The sequence below is a fragment of the Nerophis ophidion genome, linkage group LG24 (assembly GCF_033978795.1).
Source record: "Nerophis ophidion isolate RoL-2023_Sa linkage group LG24, RoL_Noph_v1.0, whole genome shotgun sequence".
Lineage (NCBI taxonomy): Eukaryota > Metazoa > Chordata > Actinopteri > Syngnathiformes > Syngnathidae > Nerophis > Nerophis ophidion.
In genome coordinates, this window is record NC_084634.1 from 15,124,399 (window position 1) to 15,144,697 (window position 20,299).

The 20,299-nt window shown below is 40.0% G+C and overlaps 1 protein-coding gene across 1 annotated transcript in view; it reads right to left on the bottom strand.

Annotated features, from left to right (window-relative positions):
- Positions 1 to 2,833: 2,833 nt before the first annotated feature.
- The window catches only part of tshr (thyroid stimulating hormone receptor), a 76,491-nt gene continuing 59,025 nt past the window's right edge, over positions 2,834 to 20,299 (bottom strand). Inside the window, exons 7-10 of the mRNA XM_061886876.1 lie at positions 18,512 to 18,580; positions 14,103 to 14,180; positions 9,777 to 9,965; positions 2,834 to 5,917 (exon numbers count right to left, since the gene is read on the bottom strand). Coding sequence (XP_061742860.1) covers positions 4,507 to 5,917; positions 9,777 to 9,965; positions 14,103 to 14,180; positions 18,512 to 18,580 — 1,747 coding nt within the window. The 3' untranslated portion in view covers positions 2,834 to 4,506. The remainder of the gene's footprint in view (positions 5,918 to 9,776; positions 9,966 to 14,102; positions 14,181 to 18,511; positions 18,581 to 20,299) is intronic.

Genomic DNA, 20,299 nt, shown 5'->3' on the forward strand with positions numbered 1-20,299 from the left:
CATGCCTTGGGCAATGATACACCCCCATACCATCACAGATGCTGGCTTTGAATTTTGCGCCTATAACAATCCGAATGGTTATTTTCCTCTTTGTTCTGGAGGACACCACGTCCTCTGTTTCTAAATATAATTTGAAATGTGGACTGGTTAGACCACAGAACACCTTTTCACTTTGCATCAGTCCATCTGAGTTGAGCTCGGGCCCAGCCAAGCCGGCGGCGTTTCAGGGTGTTGTTGATAAATGGGTTTGGCTTTGCATAGTAGAGCTTTAACTTGCATTTACAGATGTAGCGACCAACTGTAGTTACTGACAGTGGTTTTATGAAGTGTTCCTGAGCCCATGTGGTGATATCCTTTACACACTGATGTCGGTTTTTGATGCTGTACCGCCTGAGGGATCAAAAGTCCGTAATATCATCGCTTACGTGCAGTGATTTCTCCAGATTCTCTGAACTTTTTGAAGATTTTACGGACTGTAGATCAGTGGTCCCCAACCTTTTTGTATCCGCGGACCGGTCAACGCTTAATAATTTGTCCCGTGGCCTGGTGGTGGGGGGTGCGGGGGGAACTCCTTTTTTTTTTTTTTTTTTTCTTTGTCATGAAAAAGGGAGGTTTTTGTCATGAAAAAGGGAGGTTTTTGTGGTTGGTGCTCTAATTGTAAGTGTATATTGTGTTTTTATGTTGATTTAATAAAAAAAAATATATATATATTATTTATTTATTTTATTTATTTTTTTAAATAAAAATGAACAAAAATTCTTCTGCGGCCTGGTACCAATCGGACCACGGCCCGGTGGTTGGGGACCACTGCCGTAGATGGTAAAATCCCAAAATTCCTTGCAATAGCTCGTTGAGAGATGTTGTTCTAAAACTGTTTGACAATTTGCTTACAAATTGGTGACCCTCACCCCATCCTTGTTTGTTAATTACTTAGCATTTCATGGAAGCTGCTTTTATACCAATCATGGCACCCAACTGTTCCCAATTAGCTTGCACATCTGTGGGATGTTCCATATAAGTGTTTGATGAGCATTCCTCAACTTTATCAGTATTTATTGCCACCTTTCCTAACTTCTTTGTCACGTGTTGCTGGCATCAAATTCTAAAGTTAATGATTATTTGCACAAAAAAAAAGCTTTTCAGTTTGAACATGAAATATGTTGTCTTTGTAGCATATTCAACTGAATATGGGTTGAAAATGATTTGCAAATCATTGTATTCCGTTTATATTTACATCTAAAAATTTCCCAACTCACATTGAAACGGTGTTTATATATATATATATATATATATATATATATATATATATATATATATATATATATATATATATATATATAAATATATATACATTTAGTTTATTTATTAAATTATTTATTTTTCATTTTTAAAAACACATTTTAAAAATAAGTTTTTAGGCCATCTCAATCTAACCAGAATGAGTTGTTGTAACCTGTTTGGAATAAGTTTCACTATAATTATTATACCACATAATATATTGCAAAAGTTTTTTAACTGGCAAGCAGCATCAGTTTATAGAGTCGACGCCGAAAAACACCTGAGAATTTTTTTTGTTTCTAGTTCGCCCTCGCTCATGAAGAAATTATAATGTGTAGCGTTAGTGTAGGTGGGGCGTAACTCCGCTTCACATCACACCTTGTAGGCGTTTGTTTTGCCAGAGAATAAGACGTAGCGGAAATTATCCACGTTGTTGCTACATGTTAAAAGTGAAAGAAAGGTGTATCTTGTGTCATGCATTTATTTAATAATCAAATAGAAGCGATCAGCAAAGTATTTGAGTAAGAGCGTAGGTCCGCCACCACAAGCCCAGGGGGTGTGCATTACCACAGTGTGCAGGAAAGCGTGCAAGCCGACCTTCATCCCTTCCATAAGTGCTAATAAAACACAGCTTAGAGACACTTTTCTGTCGCTTGGCAGCACTTTGAACACCACTGCTTTACTTCTTACACCAGGGAGGCAAAGCGTGGCCTGGGGGACGTTTGTGCTGAACATACCTCATTTTTATGGCACTTTGGAGAAACAAAATAAACAATTTAGAAACAACTGGATCAAAAAGGCATAACTTAATGAGAAAATGCTGAAATGCTCACACTAATAACAAACAAAACAAAGATTACTCTTTATGGTTGAGCTTTTTTATTAGCATATTTCATGACAAAGGACACAAGGAAGTCACACATATTGAAATAATATTAACAATATTGGGTTTTTTTTACACTAAAGACTCCACACCACTGCTGTTCTTTTTAGAATGCAGAATATAAAAACTATTTTTATTTGTGATCATATTTATAAGCACAGAGGTTATAAAACATTGCTGTTCCTTTTTCAACCTCTTGGCAGCTGATACTGATATTTAAATTATGTTCTTGCTCACTGATCTTAAACACGTCACACTTTTCAAGTGTACATGGGTTTAGTTTTTAAATGTCATTTTGGTATCGAAATAAAATTGAAAATCATGAAAATTCCTAGTTATTCGCATCGCCTGCTGCAAATCTGGTATCATAACAAACCCATTACAAACTATGCAAACTATGTAGATGTCAGTGACATATAATAATCTCTTACCCTTTTTTTAAATACATTATTTGAGTATAAACATGAGGCAAATGTACATATCATAAACTGGACCCAAAATTAAAAATCATATTTACATTTTCAGTCCCAGACTCCAAACAATACAAAGCTTTTCATTTCCGGTGCTGTGAATTCTAGACTGTAAGTCTCTAAGTTTTTCCAAGACTTTGAACCCTGGGGCTTATAAACCGGTGCAGCTAATATATGGATTTTCAAAAAACAAAACAAAAGCAAAGGTGCTGAGAGGATTTTATTGTTTGTGCTAAGGCGGCATCTTTTGGACAAGTCTGCTCACCGCAGGTGCTGCAGTGTCCTTCCAGGTTAGTCTTCTAGCTGTCTATAGCATTTTTACTCACACAAATTATTCATTCAATACTCCAAGCAAAGTTTGTACGCTTTACAATGTAACTAAAACAATTCAGTTATTGAGTCTGTTTAGCTGATTGGAGAGCTAGCTTCTGCAGCTTGTGGGTCCATGGCGATGACGTCTATTTTGTTTGATCAGACGTTTTACTGCCATGTTACAGACATTGTTTGGAAACAATTAAGCTATGCAAACAAACATTTACAACATATTTATGTGTAAATAACGTTGTTTAAATTCACAACGTATATATCTGCGGCTAATATATGGAAAATATTTTTTTTCTTTTAAAATTTAGTGGGTGCGGCTTATATACCGGTGCACTCAATCGTCTGGGGAAAAATACATGTTTTATATACAATATACTTTGATTAAAATGGCATTAAAATAATTTTAGAATTCGGTTTAAATTTTTACAAAATCATATTTCTTAAAAAAAATAATAATAATCAAGGCACTCAACTACTTCATTTTACATTAATACAGTGTATTGTGCAGCAATAAGATCAATCATTTTACAAAAACAAGTCATAATTTCCTCTTTAAAAAAAGTCTAAATGTGTAGATATTTAAATGCCTCTTGAATGAACTTATATATTTTTACATTTTACCAAGTTGTTTTATTAAGAAAAACAATTTGACTAATTTTACAAGAATAAATTGTCTTAAGTTTTTAAAATGATAAAGGAATTAAGTATTGTCAGCAAAAAACCTAATACTATTTCTTCAAACACATTTTTTAACAATCATACGAAGCATGTGTAGCAAGTTTATAAAGCAGTACTATTTTCCAAAAAACAACTAATTTAAGCAAAGAAGAAAGTTCTGACAAAACAAATCATAATATATATATTTTTATTTTATGAGAATGTCGTTTTTCCACCTAATTAATGAAGTTCTCATTTTGTATGTTAACAGCTACTCATTTTCCAAGAATAAATGGTCATAGAAATAAAGTGTTATTATTAGCAGAAAGAGTTGTAATTTTATGAGAATATGATGAAAAAAGATAATATCATCAACACATGCAGCAGTTTTTACATTTTTCACATTATACTGGTATTACTTTTTTGTTTCCTACTTCTTTTGGTAATAAATTGATTTTTGGTTTTTGAATTTTCATTTAATTACATTTTTTTTTAACCGACCCTAATGCTCCCTTAGCAGGCTGACCTTATAATCATCACTAAGTCCAGCTGTGACAAAAAATGGGAGATCATTGCAATGACAATCGTCCTTTATACAAAAATATTTGGAGAAAAATAGTTGCATGCATGAGTTTTCTCTCCTCAAAATAACTTGTGCTCACTACCAGGCAGACTGTGCTTGCGTAACGAGTCCTCAGAGTCCAAGAGATGAAGTCCAAGTCATACTTCAGTGACACTTGATATTCTCCACCAACTGGAAGCGTAAAATCATCACAACTGAAATTGTGAAAACAGCTGAACTTGGCCCGGAGCTTTCTGTTAAATATTCCAACAGACCCGCCGGAAAACACTTCAAGGTCTTCTTCCTCTAAAGAGGTTGGGCCGGTGTTCAGCTCACGTTTCCAGGTTCTGGTTCTCCTCAGGTTCCGCCCGCCGGCCAACCACCGGGTGGTAAGTGCACCCCGGACACTTCTTTAAGTGAATAGCGGCGTTATCCGGACTTTTTCCCAACGTGTCCCTGTCTTTACGGACTTGGCATGTCCCACTGCTGCCTTTTGAAGAAACGGTCTGACCTCGGAACAGCTGAGCTCGCCGCTGACACAGACCGACTTTACTGAGGAGGATGAAGACGTCCCCTCGGAAGGCTTTGGTGAAGATAGCGTAAAGGAAGGGGTTGGCGCAGGAGTTGAGCGGGTAGAAGAGCACCAGTAGAATCTTGGAGTTGGAGACTGTGATGAGCGGATGGTCCAACACTGCTGACATGGCATAGAAGGAAATCGGCGCCATGCACAGGAAGTCGGTAAAGATGAGGATAGCCATGCGTTTCGCGATATTCGTATCCTTCGATCCGGAACGGTATTGAGGGTTGTGGACGGCGCAGTAGATCTTGACATAGCAAGCGCAGATCACCAGAAAGGCTATGACATTAAGGACCAAGACGGAGATGACGTAGACCAGTGCCTCAATGGACTGGACGTCCATCGGGAGGCAGATGCTGACCCTCTGGTAGCTGCTGACCCCGACGAGAGGAAGCAACGCCAAGAGGAGGCAGAAGATCCAGCCCCCGAGCATGACTGCGGCCGCGTGGTGAAGATGAAGCTTCCGGTCGAGCCGCATGGCAAAGGTGATGGCGTACCACCTTTCCAGCGTGATCGCCGTCAAAGTGTAGACGGACAACTCGCTGGCAAACACGGTGAAGAACCCGGCGAGGGCGCAGCCGGGACCGGTTTGCCAGTCGATGGCGTGGTTAAAGTACTCTGCGCGCGTGTGGACGTCCACCGAGGCGATGAGCAGCAGGTAAATCCCCATGCAGAGGTCGGCAAAGGCCAGGTGGCACATGAGGAAGCGTGGCACGGAGAGCTTGTAGTGGCTGGTGAGCAGCACCAGGAGCACCAGCACGTTTCCGAGGACAGCCAGCAGGCTCACAAACCACACCGACACCCTCAGGAAGGCGAAACCCATAATGTCCTCGCAAGGGTTGAACTCATCAGGCACCGGCGCACATGTCACCTCCTCGCCCTCCTCGCACACCACGTAATCGTAGCGGTTATCGAAGTCTGGACCGGCGTCCTCCTGGGGATTCTTCAGGGTCTCGCCGAACCCGACATTTTCATCCGTATGGCCGCCGAAATAGGCGTGGTAATGAAGGCTGCCGTGGAAGTCGCCTCTGTGGCCGCCGTCGTTCGGCTCTTCCGGGACCTCTTCGATCCCGCCTTGGAGGGAAGGCGTGTGGAGGGATGCCACGGAACGCTTGTGATGCTGGTCATAGAACGCCGTCAGGTTGCAGATTATATACTCCAAAACCCTAAAATCAAAAATGTATATATTTTTTAGTTTATTTTTTCTCCTATGACATCAACATCAAATATTAAAGGCCTACTAATATTAGATTTTTCTTGTTTGAACGGGGATAGCAGGTCCCTACTTGATCATTTCGCGATATTGCCATATTTTTGCTGAAAGGATTTAGTAAAGAACATCGACGATAAAGTTCTCAACTTTTGGTGCTGATAAAAAAGCCTTGCTTTTACCGGAAGTCGCGGATGATGACGTCACAAGGGTGAGGGCTCCTCACGTCCTCACATTGTTTTTAATAAGAGCCTCCAGCAGCAAGAGCTTTTCGGACCGAGAAAACGACAATTTCCCCATTAATTAGAGCGAGGATGAAAGATTCGTGGATGATGATATTGATAGCGAAGGACTAGAAAAAAAATAAAAAATAAAGGCGATTGCATTGGGACGGATTCAGATCTTTTTAGACACATTTACTAGGATAATTCTGGGAAATCCCTTATATTTATATTGTGTTGCTAGTGTTTTAGTGAGATTAAATAGTACCTGATAGTCGGAGGGGTGTGTCCACGGGTGTCTTGAGGCCAGTGTCTGAGGGAAGTCACGGCAGATACAAGGACGGCACAAACAGTTGACAAGTGGTCAGGAACCATGTTCGCTTGACCGCTCTGATCCATAGTAAAGCTTCACCTCCAGGAGTTTTAAACAAGGAATCACCGTGTGTTTGTGTGGCTAAAGGCTAAAGCTTCCCAACTCCATCTTTCTACTTTGACTCCTCCATTATTAATTGAACAAATTGCAAAAGATTCAGCAACACAGATGTCCAGATTACTGTTTAATTGCGCGATTTAAAAGAAACGACTTTTAGCCGCAAATGGTGCTGTGCTAATATTTCCTGACAGTCCGTGACGTCACGTGCCAGCATCATCATTCCGCGACGTTTTCAAAAAGTAACTTTGCGGGAAATTTAAAATTGCAATTTAGTAAACTAAACCGGCCGTATTGGCATGTGTTGCAATGTTAATATTTCATCATTGATATATAAACTATCAGACTGCGTGGTGGGTAGTAGTGGGTTTTAGTAGGCCTTTAATATAATGGCTGTACGATATCCCGAGGTGTGCAGTAATACGCTACATTTTCAATGTTACATTTACTAATGTTACTTATTGGATGAATTATTTTTGTTGGAGTAGTTTTAATGCAACATACCAGCATCCCCTTCAGTTTCAAAATAGACATACACAGTTGTCAATCACACTTTGATTTAATTACAGTAGAACCTCGATTTACGAACCCCTCTATTTTCGATTTACGAGCTTTTAGATGGCGCCAAATGTGACTCTGTGTACGAACCATGTCTCGATGTACAAGTGTTTCATTCATTCATTAATTTTTTGTGCCATTTGAAGCCTTAGGGCACGGTCATTTTGGGGACGTCACTTCCTGTGCAGTACAGTACGAACGGGGCGCAGCACTTTTGGAGAGGCGCAGCCCCCTACATCACACATCTTGTTCACGCAGTCCATTACTCGGTCGCCACTTCTCAGTTATTCACCGAGTCTCTTTTCGAGCCATGCAATAATTTTTGTATGTGTTGCTTACTCAATATGTGTCCAAAACGGCCAACAAATCAGCCTGGAACGAAGAAGAGGTTTGTTGTGGACTTGGCCCAAAGAGATAACCCACACACACACGACCCCTCGTTCCCACGCCCTCCTCTCTCTGACTGTCCTCCCTACTCCGCCTTGTTACGGCGCGTCATCTGCAGTTTGCTGACAGCAAGGTAAATTATACCTTGCTTTATACATATATATATATATATATATATATATATATATATATATATATATATATATATATATTTATATATTTTTTTTTTTTTCACAATTGTAGCAACATAGTTGTTAACATTTTTGAAAGCACCAAAGGGACTTTAAGCGTTGGTCCGTGCATTGACAATTCAACTGACACTGTTGTTGTGTTATTGTGATAATAGATTGTTGTCCATTACCCCCTTTGTTGTGTTTATATATATATATATATATATACATACACACACACACACACACACACACACACACACACACACACACACACACACACACACACACACACACACACACATATATATATATATATATATATATATATATATATATATATATATATATATATATATATATATATATATATATATATAGAATATACCGTATTTTTCGGACTATAAATCGCAGTTTTTTTTCATAGTTTGGCCAGGGGTGCCACTTATACTCAGGAGCAACTTATGTGTGAAATTATTAACACATTACCGTAAAATATCAAATAGTATCATTTATCTCATTCACGTAAGAGACTAGACGTATAAGATTTCATTGGATTTATCAATTAGGAGTGACAGATTGTTTGGTAAACATATAGCATGTTCTATATGTTACAGTTATTTGAATGACTCTTACCATATTTTGTTACGTTAACATACCAGGCACCTTCTCAGTTGGTTATTTATACGTCATATAACGTACACTTATTCAGCCTGTTGTTCACTATTCTTCATTTATTTTATATAGCCTTTTAAATGTCTATTCTTGGTGTTGGGTTTTATAAAAAAAAATGTCCCCAAAAAATGCGACTTATACTCCAGTGTGACTTATATATGTTTTTTTCCTTCTTTATTTTGCATTTTCGGCAGGTGCGACTTATACTCCAGATTGACTTATACTCCAAAAAATACTGTATATACACACACACACTCATATATATATATATATATATATATATATATATATATATATGTGTTTATATGCACAGTATATTTGTATATGTATATATATATATATATATATATATATATATATGTGAGAGTGTTTTTGTGTGTATTGTTTTTCAATATATTGTACAATAATGCACAGTAAAGACAATGTCAATAGATCTTAAGGTTAAAAACTGGCAACCAGGTCACCAGAACTTTAACATTAAATAACATTAATTCAATTTACATTAATTTTGTTTAACAAAAACAAGTTAGATTTTATGGTTACATTTTGGTGACTGAGCTTTTTTTTAAATTTTTTAGTTTTTTTTACTGTAGGATCTACAGAGAATATTTTGCGTCGAATTGCGTTTGAATTTGAGACCTGTGCTCTACGATAAAGTTATGACTCTTCGAAGCGCTACGGAGGAGGACAATCTTTTTCGCCATGCATTGCCTACATCCTGTAATGAAAACCTAAACGCTTTGAAATTCAATTCCTAACCCGAGCCTAACCCATATGTTTAATCTGTCTGGGTGAAGTTTGAAAGCTCTCGGATGAAATATTTCAGAGGAGCTGGTTACAGAACAGCACCTGGAAATGGCAAAAATCGGCAAAAATTACCCTTTTTTAACGTTTTGAGGCTAAATTCCTCACTCGCGGTGTTGCATGCTAAAAATCGCTGTTTGGCCTGCGGACCATTGCACTTGTATAAACTGTATTGTCTCCCTCTAAAAAATACATTTCACCTAAAGTAATTTCAGCATGGAATTTTTTTTTTCTTAATATGCTGCACCTCGGAGGTCCTCTGGCATGTGTCACACTTAAACTAAAGTCGTGTAAAGTAAGAGATTCCAATTATAAATCTGGCGTGTGCTGGGTCCTACAATAACAACATGGAGTGACACTAATAATGGCAGCAAAGTAAGACGTTTTTATGTAAACACGTCAGGGAGTTGATTCAGTCCCAGCCAACATCCACAATACGCAAGTGCAGTTGTGGTACATCGTTCAAACCCATAAAATACTGCAACACCTGGGGGGCACTCGTTCTCTTCTGTACACCAAGCGCGTTAAAAATGGTGGTAAGGAAAAAAATCTCATTCAGACAAAGCTCACCCGCGTTTCTTTTTGAGATTTTTGAAGCCGCAGCAGTGGCTAGGGTAGGTGAGGTTGGCAGTGGTGAGTTGCTTGAAGGTTTTGATGGGCGGCAGTTTCTTGAGGCTCCAGGCGTTGCGAGCCTTCAGCTCTCTGAGGGACTCCATGCCGCCGGTGGGCAGGGAGGTGATACCTGTCTGGGACACGTCTCTGGGGGAAGAAATGAGAGAATTCTGCTCAAACACCACACCTGCACGCACTGCCAAGTAACACTTCTGTAACTCGTCATGGCTTCAGGAGCATTTGAATGTTCTTAACTGTGGTACAACTGCACGAACACGTTCACCACTTTATACACTCTACAAAAATACATTTCAGTTTTGTATGATTTGTCCCCATCCACCATGAGCTGAACGCAAAGAACTATTATGTTCTTCACTGAAATGTTGTTAATAAGCACACTATTGGATACACAAAACCAATGGTTTGGAGCTTATTCCGGTTTTGTGACATGGTTTTTGGTTCGATTCCTTTTTACTCTTTTTAACACTAAGAATTCCACAGATGCAATAATCCACTATTACCATTTGTCAGTTGTGGTTCTTACAAAATTATCAAATAAAATAACTATTTAAAGGCCTACTGAAATGAGATTTTCTTATTTAAACGGGAATAGCAGGTCCATTCTATGTGTCATACTTGATCATTTCGCAATATTTCCATATTTTTACTGAAAGGATTTAGTAGAGAACATCGACGATAAAGTTCGCAACTTTAGGTCGCTAATAGAAAAGCCCTGCCTTTATCGGAAGTATGTGCGCGTGACGTCACGAGTTGCAGGGCTCCACACATATTCACATTGTTTATAATGGGATCCACCAGCAGTAAGAGCAATTCGGACCGAGAAAGCAACAATTTCACCATTAATTTGGGCGAGGATGAAAGATCTGTGAATTAGGATATTGATAGTGAAGGACTAGAGAGAAAGAAAAAAAAAAGCGACGGATCCGGGCGACGGCAGTGTGAGCATTTCAGATGTAATTAGACACATTTACTAGGATAATTATGGAATATCCCTTATTTGCTTATTGTTTTAATATTGTTTTATTGAGATTTTAAAGATTGTAAAGACATACCTCGAGGTTGGATGGCTGCGGTGAACACGCGGTGTCTCAGAGAGAAGCCAAGCTCACAGCTGCCTTTTTGGACAGCTACTGCAGGAGAAAGTCCCTTAATCCACTGACTAGAGAAAACATGTTCGCTTGACTGCCCCACTTCACAACAAACAAAGAAACACCGGCTGTGTCTCGGTGCTAAAGACAGCTACAATCCACCGCTTTCCACTAACAGCATTGTTCTTTATAGTCTCCATTATTAAATGAACAAATTGCAAAAGATTCAGCAACACAGATGTCCAAAATACCGTGTAATTACGTCATGAACAGAGACGACTTTTAGCCACAAATAGTGCTGCGCTAATATTTCCTGAAAGTCCGTGACGTCACGCGTACGCGTCATCATTCCGCGACGTTTTCAACAAGAAACTCCGCGGGAAATTTAAAATTGCAATTTAGTAAACTAAACCGGCCGTATTGGCATGTGTTGCAAGTTAATATTTAATCATTGATATATAAACTATCAGACTGCGTGGTCGGTAGTAGTGGGTTTCAGTAGGCCTTTAAATGACTCATAAAGCTCTGACATTTAGATTAGATTTGCAAAAACTTCCATTAATTTAATTTTTAGTCCTCTTTTTTTTCCTCTTGTTTTCTTCCTTTTTTCCCTTTTCTCTTTTTTTAGGGCCCGAGCAGTGGAGCAAGCTCCGCGAGTACGATGCAGAGCACCGCTAGGGCCCTATTGAAATTGCTGTGTTTTATTCTTCTCTCCATTTGGACGCCTCTTTATTCATCTTGTTTGTAAATGTATTCATAATTTTTCAAATTTTATCCATAACAATAAATAACAAATTATATATGTATGTGCATATATAAATATACAGTGGGGCAAAAAAGTATTTAGTCAGCGGTATAGCTCGGTTGGTAGAGCGGCCGTGCCGGCAACTTGAGGGTTGCAGGTTCGATCCCCGCTTACACCATCCTAGTCACTGCCGTTGTGTCTTTGGGCAAGACACTTTACCCACCTGCTCCCAGTGCCACCCACACTGGTTTAAATGTAACTTCGACATTGGGTTTCACTATGTAAAGCGCTTTGAGTCACTAGAGAAAAAGCGCTATATAAATATAAATCACACTTCACCGATTGTGCAAGTTCTCCCACTTAAAATGATGACAGAGGTCTGTAATTTTCATCATAGGTACACTTCAACTGTGAGACAGAATGTGAAAAAAAAAATCCAGGAATTCACATTGTAGGAATTTTAAAGAATATATTTGTAAATGATGGTGGAAAATAAGTATTTGGTCAACCATTCAAAGCTCTCACTGATGGAAGGAGGTTTTGGCTCAAAATCCCACGATACATGGCCCCATTCATTCTTTCCTTAACACGGATCAATCGTCCTGTCCCCTTAGCATAAAAACAGCCCCAAAGCATGATGTTTCCACCCCCATGCTTCACAGTAGGTATGGTGTTCTGGGGGTGCAACTCAGTATTCTTCTTCCTCCAAACATGACGAGTTGAGTTTATACCAAAAAGTTCTATTTTGGTTTCATCTGACCACATGACATTCTCCCAATCCTCTGCTGTATCATCCATGGATCCATTTTGGTATAAACTCAACTCGTCGTGTTTGGAGGAAGACGAATACTGAGTTGCATCACAGGAGCACCATACCTACTGTGAAGCATGGGGGTGGAAACATCATGCTTTGGGAAGTGCCTTTAAGATTTATTGGCGCTTTGTACTTCTCCCTACGTCCGTGTACACAGCGGCGTTTTAAAAAAGTCATACATTTAACTTTTTGAAACCGATACCGATAATTTCCGATATTACATTTTAAAGCATTTATCGGCTGATAATATTGGCAGTCCGATATTATCGGACATCCCTAGTATTTATGTGAAAACAAAGATATTGTGTGAATAGATATTATTTACACACTATTGACTAGCAATGCCCTGAAAAAAGACTTTGATCACTGATAAAGCACTGCTAAAAACAGAATGTTGTGATGACATAAGCAATACACACGCAATTGTCTGGAGCGGAGGCAACATGTCTCCGATGTGGGAGTACTGTAATTTAATATTTTCAAGAAATTTTCACATAAAATGTGGCATGTGCAAATATCAAGAGATCAGTGGCTCTTTTCCAAGGAGAGAAAGTGTAAAACCAGACGCCGCCCGCGTGGCTACGGGGGCTTAAACTACGCTCGCAAGTTAATCATGAAAAAAGGAGACACACCTCATGTCTCAATTTACTCGCAGTTTGAGGTACTACTGTATACCTGTTTGACATCGCGTTCCAGTACTTACCAAGATCCAGCAACTTGGCAGGCCAACATTATTGCTTCCCGAGCTGAGGTCTCGGGAACTCTACCCAAAGTCTTGCGTGATGTCACTTCAAAGTCCTAGTTTTTGTGGCACTTTTCCCGACGCACTTTCCCCCAAAATTAAGTCAAGTTCCAAGTTGTACAACCTGCCTTCAAATAATCCACTGTGGTTGGGTTAGTCGGCAGTTTTTGTTGACAAACCAGATCCTGCAGACGGAGTGGAGCATACTTGCCAATCTTGAGACCTCTGAATTCGGGAGTGTATATTGTAACGTCCAGGAAGAGTTAGTGCTGCAAGGGATTCTGGGTATTTGTTCTGTTGAGTTTATGTTATGTTACGGCGTGGATGTTCTCCCGACATGTGTTTGTCATTGTTGTTTGGTGTGGGTTCACAGTATGGCGCATATTTGTAACAGTGTTAAAGTTATTTATACGGCCACCCTCAGTGTGACCTGTATGGCTCTTGACCAAGTATGCTTTGCGTTCACTTATGTGTGTCGCATATATTATGTAACTGTGCCGGCACGCTGTTTGTACGGTGGGAAAGCGGACGTGACGACAGGTTGTAGAGGACGTTAAAGGTACGCTCCCAATATTGTTGTGTGGGTTGAAATCTGGAGAAATTCTGGAAATTTTTTTCCCCCGGGAGATTTTTCGGGAGGGGCACTGAAATTTGGGAGTCTCCTGGGAAAACTGGGAAGGTTGGCAAGTATGGAGTGGAGGCATTTTTTTTTTTTAACATAATGGGGATGACTGCCTACTGCGTGACTGGAGTGGAACTGTCACCACGTTGCAGTAGAACTCCCTGGACTTCCTCTCCGTTTTAGAGACAACAGAGGCAAGAATTGTGTGTAATTGCAAAGTCAGCGCAAACATGGGTCTGGTGAGGTACTTACAGGAGCAGGGGCCCGCTCACGGTGCCGACAAACGCTCTTTCGTCCAACGTGGTTAAATATTTGTTCCTGTGGAGGTCTCTGGACAGGAGAGTGAAACATGTTATTAAGTTCTTATTTCACTCAGATCGACATAGGCAAGGGTAGTATCACAATATTCCCACCAGCCTCATCACTACACATCTTCAAAATCATCCATCCATCCATTTTCTACCGCTTGTCTGACCACTGATTTTCCTTCCAATCAGATACCAAATAAAATTCAGGTATTCATACAGATATTAAGACTGATTTTTTTGAGAAAATATATGTAATGTATCTGCAAAAAGTTTAAATTCTGTGTATTTTCAAATAATAACATCCGTCTAAAAAAAAAAAAAATCAACAGTAAAATGAAAGACAAAAAGAGCCAACAATCAAAATGTGATGAAAACAAGCTGAAATGTTTAAACTAACATCCATCCATCCATTTTCTACCGCTTATTCCTGTTGGGGTCGCGGGGGGCGCTGGCGCCTATCTCAGCTACAATTGGGCGGAAGGCGGTATACACCCTGGACAAGTCGCTACCTCATCGCAAGTTTAAACTAACAATTAATATCCATCCATCTTCTTCCGCTTATCCGAGGTCGGGTCGCGGGGGCAACAGCCTAAGCAGGGAAACCCAGACTTCCCTTTCCCCAGCCACTTCGTCTAGCTCTTCCCGGGGGATCCCGAGGCGTTCCCAGGCCAGCCGGGAGACATAGTCTTTCCAACGTGTCCTGGGTCTTCCCCGTGGCCTACCGGTTGGACGTGCCCTAAACACCTCCCTAGGGAGGCGTTCAGGTGGCATCCTGACCATATGCCCGAACCACCTCATCTGGCTCCTCTCGATGTGGAGGAGCAGCGGCTTTACTTTGAGCTCCGCCCGGATGGCAGAGCTTCTCACCCTATCTCTAAGGGAGAGCCCCGCCACCCGGCGGAGGAAACTCATTTCGGCCGCTTGTACCCGTGATCTTATCCTTTCGGTCATGACCCAAAGCTCATGACCATAGGTGAGAATGGGAACGTAGATCGACCGGTAAATTGAGAGCTTTGCCTTCCGGCTCAGCTCCTTCTTCACCACAACGGATCGGTACAACGTCCGCATTACTGAAGACAATTAATATTAATATACTTAGTCACCTATAACAATGTTTTGTCTTTAAATATACATAAAATCGGTTTACAGCATTTAAAAATATGAAATATCAAAATGAGCGTGCATACTTGACTTTTCAGTATGCGGTGGAAAAAGTTTAGACACTCCGATCTAAAATATTAGAAGCTCTCAAAATGAAAATAAAATACCGTTTTTCCTGGAATTGCCGCAGGGCATATAGTATACGCCTGCCTTGAATTACTGCCGGGTCAAACTCGCTTCGCAAAATAATTAGCGCATGCTTAGTATTACCGCCTGGTCAAACTCGTGACGTCACGAGTGACACTTCCCCTGCCATCATTTTCAAAATGGAGGAGGCTGATTTCAATACCGGTAATTTGAAATCGCATATAGGGAAGAAGATTAAGAGCTATTCAGTAGGATTTAAGGTCCAAGCTTACATCACACTCAAATTTTTACTGCATGCCTTTGGTAAGTGCCGGAGTGAGAAGAGGTTTTAAAATAATTAGCGCATGCTTACTTTTACCGCATGCCTTTGGAATGCGCAGGAGTGAGAAGAGGTTTTAAATTAATTAGCGCCCCGGCGGCAATTCAAGGAAATATGGTATGCTTAAAATATAAACATAGTTTAGTTCAGGGGGTGTCAGACACGCGGCCCGTTGACGCAATTTTTATTTGCCACAATCCCTAATTGACTCAAAAACATAAAACATCAATTACTTATGTTTTGTCGGTCCTTTCCAGCCAGGGAAATCCTATTGTGGATTTAGATGCCCATATTTGCTCTAAAAATAAGTAAGTAATATAAAAACCTATCAAAGCTCGCACTCAGTGTTGTTAAAAAAACTATTGATGATAGATAGAGAATAGTTTTGAATCGATAATCAATTCTGAATGGGATTGTTACCATTCAGGAATCGAAAGGAATCGTGTGATGCCCAAATGATTTACAGCCCTAGTTTTTAGCATTTTTCAATAACCCCTAAAGTATGTTTTGATTTGAGGATCGATATTAGAGCATAAAGATCTGATATCGATATTGCAGTATCAATCCGCACATCACTATCTCTCAGGGTTTCGGCGGGGCCTTAGCCTATCCCAACTGAAATCAAACCCTGTAAAATTAGACGGGAGAAATGTGGTTGAACTCAGAGCGCCATCACCACACATCTTTCCGATGCAATAAGCCCAATAAAGCGCTGTTTGTCTTGGTTAAGCAGTGCTGGCAACACGGATTCCAACTCAAACACCACACAACTGCTCTGACTCACCCAATGACTAATTAGGCTCTTGTAAAGTGTCCGAAGGAGTTAGGAATTATCAAACGGGGATAAAGCTAGATTATCGTTATATAATCAATATCTAATATCCTGAATATGCATCGGGGGAATGCACGTTGCAGCGAAGCAACAATTAAAGTCGTGGTTGACCACTTGGAAACGGTCACAAAGAGTCCAGTGTCAACAGAGAGGATGCATAAAAGGAACTCCTAATGCAGACTTCCTGCAGCCCAATTTACAGGCATATTTTCCCATGAGAACTTGAGCAGGCTAATCAAAAGCTTGGCGAAGGGCCTGGTGAAGCGCATGTGAGAGGGTCCGCCGAGACGAGGCGAAACAGGGATCGGTTCGCCGCGTAAAAACACACGTGACACGCGTTGGTAACGGTTCAATCCTACGAGTTGTGAGGTCCGAAAGTGCCGAGCGAAGCTGTCAAAGCAAAGTGTAGAAATGCACTTCATCGCTAATACGCGTGTTCTCGTTTTTCAACGCTTACCAGGGGTGTCCAACATTATTGACTGGGGGGCCGCATTTGGCCGCGGGCCGAAAGCTGAATGCATGCAAAGTAGCTCTATATATATATATAGCATTTATTGGGAAGCTGTTTTTTACCCAATCATGGCACCCACCTGTTCCCAATTAGCCTGCACACCTGTGGGATGTTCCAAATAAGTGTTTGATGAGCATTCCTCAACTTTATCAGTATTTATTGCCACCTTTCCCAACTTCTTTGTCACGTCTTGCTGGCATCAAATTCTAAAGTTAATGATTATTTGCAACAAAAAAAAATGTTTACCAGTTTTAACATCAAATATGTTGTCTTTGTAGCATATTCAACTGAATATGGGTTGAAAATGATTAGCAAATCATTGTATTCCGTTTATATTTACATCTAACACAATTTCCCAACTCATATGGAAACGAGGTTTGTACATGTATATATATATGTATATATTTGTATATGTATGTGTGTATATGTATATATACATATACATGTATGTATATATATGTATATATGTATGTATATATGTATGTATATATATGTATATATGTATCTATGTATGTATGTGTATGTATATATATATATATATATATATATGTCTTGATTGGATTATCCAGAGAATAGTGCTCGATACCGTGGTAGAGCGCAATATGTAGGTGTGGGAAAAATCACAAGACTACTTCATCTCTGTAGAGATGAAGTAGTCTTGTGATTTTTCCCACACCTATATATATATATATATATATATATATATATATATATATGTGTGTATATGTGTATGTGTGTATGTATGTATGTATATGTATATATGTATATATATGTGTATATATATATACACACACATATATATGTATATACAGTGTATATGTATATATATTTACACAAATATGTATATATAAATATGCCATAATAAATATAAGTGTTTTTTAAGAGTACCTTGTTTACTTCCGTGACGACCTCCTTAATGTTTTTTTAATCAATCAGAAATATTAAGCTGTTAAAATGCAGCAAAAAATGGATGTGTGTGGTGAGAGTGTTTAGCATTTTCCCATCATCCCTTGCAACAGCCTTAAATGGGTGACATTTGAATTTTTAATTTTTATGTTGATTGGACGTTTTTTTTTTTTAAACGTCTAAAACGTTAAATGAGCAGGTTGTGTTATGTGTGACCATTTTTGCTATAGGTTTGTGCTGGTTGATTTTTTTTTTTCCTGCACTTTGACTAGGGAAGGTTGTTTGGATTGGGTCGTAGAAATAATCATTGGCCGCCTAATGGTGACAAAAATTTTCAGACCGCTGATTATTTGTACGGAATTTGATTATACCTCTCCATGCCATTTTGCTTATTGAGCTTTTGCCGTCTCGCGGGCCAAATTGAAGACGCTTGGGGGGCCCCATTTGGCCCCCGGGCCGTACTTTAGACACCCCTGGCTGAAACCCCCCACCCCCACCTGGCTGTGGCCAGAATCGGCGAGACGAGGTTTGACGTACACTTGGTCGAGCTTGGTCCCGTTGAACGCGTGATGCTGGATCTCTCTGAAGCCGTTTCCATACAGCATCCTGAAAGACAAGGACAACAGGTCTGTGTTCTCACCGTGCATAGCGAGTATGAAGTCCACATCGCATGGTGACGTCTCGTCTGCCTGTGTCATTTTGTGGTTTAAAGGCTTAGGTTTTTTTTTTGTTGTAAACGCTGCTCTGTGTAATTCATGTCCAATCCCTTCTTCCTTCAGCCTGAAACCTGAGCACATGTGCACACGGGCGCCTGTTGTTTGTGTTTTTGTGTTTCGTAGTCAGGACATGTTTTCGAAGTGAGCTCATTCTGACCTGTCCGCACCTCCACTAGGTTTTTACACATTTGTATTAAAAGGCACTAAGCTTTAGGTTTTACTGTAGTAGACTTAATGAAATTCTTACAATTTATGGAGCGATGGTTTCCCTTTTACTGGGATTAGTGTAGTAGTGGTTTGTTAGGTAGTAGTTTCAAACAGATGGCCCCTGTGTCCAAATATGCTGAAACATGAGGTTGACCACAATTTGTTCAGATACCCCCCCCCCACCCCACCATTGAAATAATGGAAAATGCTCCACACCATTCGATTCGAATCTTGGGGGTAACGATTTGGATCAGAATCGATTCTCGATTCAAACTGTTCTTTGATTAAATAACATTGGAGGCCAGCTTTTATTAACTATATTCTTCCATAAAATAGACATCCATCCATCCATTTTCTACCGCTTATTCCCTTTTGGGGTGGCGGGGGGCGCTGGCGGCTATCTCAGCTACAATCGGGCGGAAGGCGGGGTACACCCTGGACAAGTCGCCACCTCATCGTAGGGCCAACACAGATAGACTATATTACTTAGAAATACAACTGGGTTTGTTTGATACAATTCTACCCAGACATTTTAAGAAAATCAAATGCAAAAAAGGAAACAAGAGAAGTACCCAACACTTCTCTTTTCATAGTAATTAATGTACTGCAGATATAAATAAATAAATGGGTTGTACTTGTATAGCGCTTTTCTACCTTCAAGGTACTCAAAGCGCTTTGACACTACTTCCACATTTACCCATTCTCACACACATTCACACACTGATGGAGAGGGAGCTGCCATGCAAGGCGCTAACCAGCACCCATCAGGAGCAAGGGTGAAGTGTCTTGCTCAGGACACAACAGACATGACGAGGTTGGTACTAAGTGGGGATTGAACCAGGGACCCTCGGGTTGTGAGGCCACTCTCCCACTGCGCCACGAACATTTACATCAACAATATGATTAGCCTGAGTGGCTGGACTGGACAAATACAGAAATGTGTGTGTGTGTGTGTGTGTGTGTATATATATATGTATAATAAAATAGTCAACAAAAAAATTTTAATCGATTTTTTTTTTTTTTTTTAATTGAAAATAAAACATTTTTTTGACACCCCTACTTGACACTCAGTATCAAGGGTTGGAATTGGGGTTTAAATCACCAAAAATGATTACCGGGCGCAACCGCCGCCGCTGCTGCTCACTTCTCCCCTCACCTCCCAGGGGGTGGTCAAGGGTAATGGCTCAAATGCAGAAAATAATTTCGCCACACTTTGTGTGTGTGAGTCAATCATTGGTACTTTAACTAATGTCTATCCAACAGTACAGTACAGAGACAGCGTTATATTCTTATTTGTGTTTCATTGTATCCATTACTTTTAGACAGATTAGAATAAAAGATCATCACTCCTAAAACGGAGGGCCCTGACAACATTTTTAGTTCATTTAGCCATTTTTTATGC